The 6,151-nt window shown below is 41.0% G+C and overlaps 1 protein-coding gene across 1 annotated transcript in view; it reads left to right on the top strand.

The window, feature by feature from the left end:
- CC2D2B (coiled-coil and C2 domain containing 2B) overlaps positions 1-6,151 on the top strand; it is a 150,861-nt gene that overhangs the window by 22,012 nt on the left and 122,698 nt on the right. The window contains 2 exon segments of the mRNA XM_042780823.1: positions 228-290; positions 1,951-2,043. Coding sequence (XP_042636757.1) covers positions 228-290; positions 1,951-2,043 — 156 coding nt within the window.

Raw genomic sequence — 6,151 nt, 5'->3', positions numbered from 1 at the left:
TAACTCTCCCGTGGTCCAAACCTAAAGCCAAGAAAAAGTTAAATGATTTGGTCATAGTAATTACATATGCCATCTGAAAAGTTTATAATTACATATATGTATTTCTTAAAAGAAAAGTATATAGAGTCTTGATTTGTACTTATTTTGGAGAAAAGACTTATGAGCACAAGTTTATTGTTTCTGTAAAAATTAAACTCTCCATATCATTTATTTATGCTGTGTTTCAGATTAATCAAGGTGAAAAGTCTTCAGCTCAGTTCATTGATACTAAGATAGACCAATGGTGTAAGGTGAATAATTTTAAAAGTTAATATGATAGCCATATTGTAGATCACCAGCCACTCCTTGGAAGGAAGGTTGGGCAATCTACTTCTGTAGCGATACCACCTCAGAAACCCAAGGAGGGGTTGCTATGAGTTGGATCCGACTCTACAGCAGTGCGTATTGCAGATACAAACAGAATATAAGATAAACTTTTATATATTTTTTTACTCCTAATCATGTATTTTGACTCTTAGTAACTATGAGTTTTTTGTTGTAGAATGTATTCCTTTCTCACACTTCCTTTAAAGTTTAATAAGCATATGAAAAGCATATGCTAAGTGGTTAACATTCCAAAGATCCAGACTTTTACAGTATTAATAAATGAGAACTTGTTTATTAACATGTTTATAACTAAGAATATATCACTTTTAAGACTTTAAATTGCCTCTATTTCTACAAAAAAATTACGGAGTGTGGTTGTTATGTTTGTGTGTCAACTTAGCTGGGCCTGGTTGAATGGCTGGGCAGCTGGTGGTAGTTATTCCCCATGATGACACTGTCAATCAACTCCATAGTGGGATCTACCACAAGCAGCTGAGTAGCTGCCTTAGGGAATATAGTCTGCTTCCCATATATAAGCAGAAGCCTTGGGGAATCGTCTCTAGCATAGGGCACACTTGGACCCTGCATGTAGTCGTTATTCAGTAGCCTGCCATGCTTTGCCGACCTTGGGACTTACAATGAACTTGAATTAATGGCCTTCCATGTGGTTTGGTAACATCGGGCCTGTGCCTTTTTACTTGTCAACCGTGGGTTTGTCAGCCTCAGCAGCCAGCAGCTATCTGAGTGTAGAAACGCTTCTAGCTCTAGTGGGCTGGGAGCAGGAGGCAGAGCTGGACCCCAAGATTGAGGGGCTTTCACCCAGCCCTTTGAGCCTGGCACTTTGGACTTGGACTTCTAGCCTCCTGAACTGTAAGAGAATAAACTCCTGTTTGTTCAAGCCATCCTATTTGTGGTATGTTCTTGTCAGAGCAGCACTAGGTAACCAGAACATGGAGTAAAGTAGTGTGGTATTTCTGTGTGTGTATGTGTGCAAGTGTGCGTATGTGAGAGCACCAAAAAAAAAAAAAAACAGAGAAAGAAAAAAGTTTAACTTGAGTTCACATTTTAGTTAAACTGAGTAGTAATACTCGTAATACTCAGACTGGATTGAGGAACAGATTCAGACAGATGGAGAAGATTTTGGTTTTACTTTATTCTGGTTTTTATTGAAGTTGCCAAAACATTCAAACAAACAGCAACAAAAAACAACTTATGAACAAATCAGACTCAAAGTTAAATGTAACAGTATTATCTGTCCTACTCCTTATTCATTAATATAGATAACTGAGTTACTATTTGCTCTGGTGGCGCAGTGCCTTAGGCATTTGACTATTAACCAGGAGGTTGGTGATTTAAAAACACCAGCTGCTCCACAGAACGAAGACTGGACAATCTACTTCCGTAAAGATTTACCACCTCAGAAACCCAAAGGGGGTCACTGTGAGTCAGAATTGACTCGATGGCAGTGAGTCAAAGGTTTGGTTTGGTTTTGAGTTACAATTTACCATATTATGAAAAAGTATATATTTTTTAATTTATCAGCCGAGAAAGTATAATACTGGTTTACCATTGTTTGATTGACAGGCTGAAGTTTCATTGGACGAAGGTCTTTCATTTTTCATTTTAAATGGTGAAGAAAGCTCAGATGGCCAAGCTTTGGACCAGTCTTTAGAGCAGGTTGGATTTGTTTTCCTTCTCATATCCTCAGGAAAAATAACCATTTAAAGGCAAATAATTAAATACTTGGATGGGAGACGAAGTTTTTATTATTGGACTTTTGTTTTTCTCTTTGAATTTGAGAAGCTGTTTATGAATAATAGTACCTGACATTCATTGAGTATTTTCAGATGCCCAGCAATACACTATGTTTTCAATGTGGATTGTATTTTTCAATCCTTATAATAACCCTATGACCAAAATCCAAACTCACTGCCATCAAGTTGATTCTGACTCATAGTGACCCCCATTGGGTTTCCAAGACTATAAATCTTATGGAAGTAGACTGCCTCATCTCTCCTCCCCAGAGTGGCTGGTGAGTTTGAACCACTGACATTTTGGTTAGCAGCCAAATGCCTGAACCACTACATCACACCAAAGCTCGTAATAACCCTGTGAGGCAGGTTATTATCTCTATTTTATTATTATTATCTATTGTTGTTGGGAGCTCTGGTGGTATAGTGTCTAAGGCATTTGACTGCTAACCAGAAGGCTGGCAGTTCAAACACACCAACCACACCTTGGAAGGAAGACTGGGTGATCTATTTCTGTAGTGATACCACCTCAGAAACCCAAGGAGGGATTGCTGTGAGTCAGATCCGATTCCATGGCAGTGAACTTGGTTTTGGTTTGGTTTAGTTGTTGTTATGTGCCATTGAGTCGTCTCCAACTCGTAGCAACCCTATGCACAAAAGAATAAAACACTGCCTGGTCCTGTGTGCCAGCCTCACAATCCCTACTATACCTGAGCCCATTGCTGCAGGTATATCTATTATCTATTATTATTATATTATTATTATCTCTATTTTATAGGTGAAGGAGCTCTGGTGGTACAGTGATTAAGGCATTTGACTGCTAACCAAAAGGTTGGTGGCTCAAACTCATTAGCTGCTCTGTAGAAGAAAGATGCGGCGGTCTGCTTCCATAAAGATTTACAGCCTTGGAAACCCAGTGGGGGTTGCTATGAGTCAGAATCAACTCGATGGCAGTGAATTTGGTTTTGGTCTATAGGTGAGGGAACTGAGGCATAGAGAGCTAAGTATTGATGAAGTAGAGAATTTAACACAGGCTGTCAGCTCCAAAGTCTGCCTTTTCTTTTTCTTTTATTGCTCCTGTCCTTCTCTTCAAGTGCTCCACGTTGTTCTCTATGATGTCTATTGCTCCCCAAAGAGTCCCCATTCTTTATCTCTCCTAATCCAATCTCAGACTCTTCCAGTTTCTATCTGTTCTTCTTAGTCCCTCACAAACTCTTGAGCTCACCAAATTCCCCATTACTCCCAAGTTGCCCTTTCTTCCATTACCAGTCAGTCTCACTAGTCTTTCCCATCTCCTCCTGGCTTCTCAGTCTCACTAGTCTCCCCATCTGTTCCTATTCCTCTAGACTTTCGCCAATTCCTCTGTACCTTCAAATCTCTCCAAAGTTTCCCTGACCCTTCCCACTGCTCAGTTTCTCCTATTCCCAGCAGCTCCACTTAATATCTTCTGAAACTTCCCAGCCATTTCCAAGTCCCATGGTTCCTCCTTTTACTTCTCTCTCAGACTCCCATTTGTCTTTCTACTTACCTCCCAGACCCTTCCATTCCCCTTTCTTTGCATTCTGCTCCAGTCCTTTCACTCCCTTTTTGACACTGTTGTTTTTCCACAGTAAAAATAACTTTATATTTTGAAATTTTAAATAAAGCAACCACATTGTAAAACTTTAATGCAAAAAACAAATGAAAAAAAACCCATGAGAAAGAAAATAAAAATAACCTGAAATTCCATTGCTATAAGATAACCACTTTTATTTATACCTTTCTCTATGCATATACATGTACACGTACATACACACACACACACACAGTTTCATAAACAGCATCATAGTGGTAGGTGGCAACTCCATTTTCCCAGTTGCTCAGCCAAACCTTGGTGTCATCCTTCACTCCTCTTTTTTTCTCCTGTCTCGTATCTAATTTACCACTAATCCTGGCTCTGTCTTCAAAGGATATGAGAATCTGACCCAGTTTTCACTGCCTTCACTGGTACCACTGTAGTCTGAGCTGCCATACCTCTTAAATGCTCCATCTCCATAGCCTTCCTCTGTATCCACTGCTGCCCCAGTGTAGTCAGTTTTCCACACCACAGAGTAGTGACACTGATCTTGTTAAAATCTACAGCAGATCCATCTTTTGCTTAATTCTAATGGTTTCCTATCTTACTCAAAATAATTGCTTCTCTGAACGGCCTCCTTTGGCATGAGACCAGAAGAACATGATGATACCTGGCTACCATTACTGAACATTTTGGTCAAAGCTTCTATAGAAGAATCTAGATTAAAAGGGGGGAAGATGGAGAACAAAATTTCAAGTTCTCCTGGACTCCAAACTTTCTGGAGCTATGAAGGCTAGTGTGGTAGTTAAATTTCTGTGTCAACTTGGCTGGGCCTGGTTGAGTGGCTGGGCAGCTGGATGTAGTATTCCCCATGATGAGACTGGTAATCAACTCCATGGTGAATCTACTGTGAGTAGCTGAGTGGCTGCCTTAGGGGTGTGGTCTGTTTCCTGTATATAAGGAGAAGCCTTGGGAATAGTCTCTAGCTTGTGGCACGCTTGAACCCTGCACGTAGCCGAGTCGTTGTTCAGCAGCCTGCCATGCTCTGCCAATCTTGGGACTTTTAATGTGCTTGAATTAATGGCCTGCTGTGTGGTTTGGTAATATCAGGGCTGTGTCTTGTTACTGGTTAACCTTGGGTTTGTCAGCCTCAGCAGCAAGCAGCTGAGTAAAGAAAAGCCTCCAGCTTCAGTGGGACAGAAGCAGGAGGCAGAGCTGAAGCCCAAGGCTGAGAGGCTTTCACCCAACCCCTAGAGCCTGGCACTATGAACTTGGACTTCCAAAGCCAAAACCAAACTTAACTGCAGTCGAGTCGATTTCGACTCATAGCGACCCTTCCTTGGGTTTCCAAGGCAGTATCACTACAGAAGTAGATTGTCTCACCTTCCTTCTGAGGAGTGGTTGGTGGGTTTAAACCACCAGCCTTCTGGTTAGCAGTCAAATGCCTTAGGCACTACACCACCAGAGAACTCAGACTTAAAGCCTCCAAGGCTTTAAGTAAGAATAAACTCCTATTTGTTAAGGCCATCCCATTTGTGATAGTTGGAGCTATGTGTAAATTTGGCTGGTGGGACCTGGTGGGACCACAATTCTATGTGGTTTAAGCAGTTGTGATGTGGGTTATTCCCATGATGGGATCGGATGTACATGTTTTGAGCAGCCAATCTGTTGAAAGGGAGTTTCCCTAGGGGTGTGGCCTGCTTCCAATATATTTATGGGAATCCTGGGAAAAGAGACACTCTTCTGTGGATCAGGATCCTATTGTGCTGCCTACAACTGTCTATGAGCAAACAATCCACCATTCAGCCTGGAAATCTTGGATTCGTCATTTGTGGGAGTCAACAGCAGGTACACTGCTGCCAACCTTGAGCTCCTCAGCCCCTGCAGCTGTGTGAGTCAGGAAAAATCTCCAGCTTGGCGTTTGATCCAAGAACTTGGGACTTCCCAGCTTCTGTAAGTGTGTGAGCCATTTTCCTAAAATAAATTTCTCTTTCTCTATATGTATATATAAGCTTTACTGGTTTTGCTTCTCTAGAGAACCCAGCCTAACACACCATTTGTGGGATATTCCTGTTAGAGCAGCACCAGGTAACCAGAACAGCTAGATAAACCCCTGAAACTATTGCTGTAAAATAATCTTTAAACCTTAAATCAAAAATATCCCCCTGAAGACTTCTTAAATCTGAATAATAGTTTAGCATAACTGTTGTTGTTGTTGTTGTTATGTGCTGTCGAGTCATCTCTGACTCATAATGACCCCTTCTTCGGTTTTTGAGGCAGTATCACTACGGAAGTAGATTGCCCAATCTTCCTTCCGAGGAGTGGCTGGTAGGTTCGAACCATCAACCTTTAGCATGGGTAGTAAGAAAAAAAATAAATCTTCTTCGAACTTTTTGCTACTAGTAATCAAACACCAGATGAGTTGTGGGATGACATCAAGAACATTACACATAAAGAAAGCAAAAAAAAAAAAAAAAGC

Source organism: Orycteropus afer, unplaced genomic scaffold, assembly GCF_000298275.1.
Source record: "Orycteropus afer afer isolate SDZICR_OR568_19922 unplaced genomic scaffold, OryAfe1.0 scaffold00064, whole genome shotgun sequence".
Taxonomy (NCBI): domain Eukaryota; kingdom Metazoa; phylum Chordata; class Mammalia; order Tubulidentata; family Orycteropodidae; genus Orycteropus; species Orycteropus afer.
This window is presented reverse-complemented; position numbering and strand designations above follow the sequence as displayed.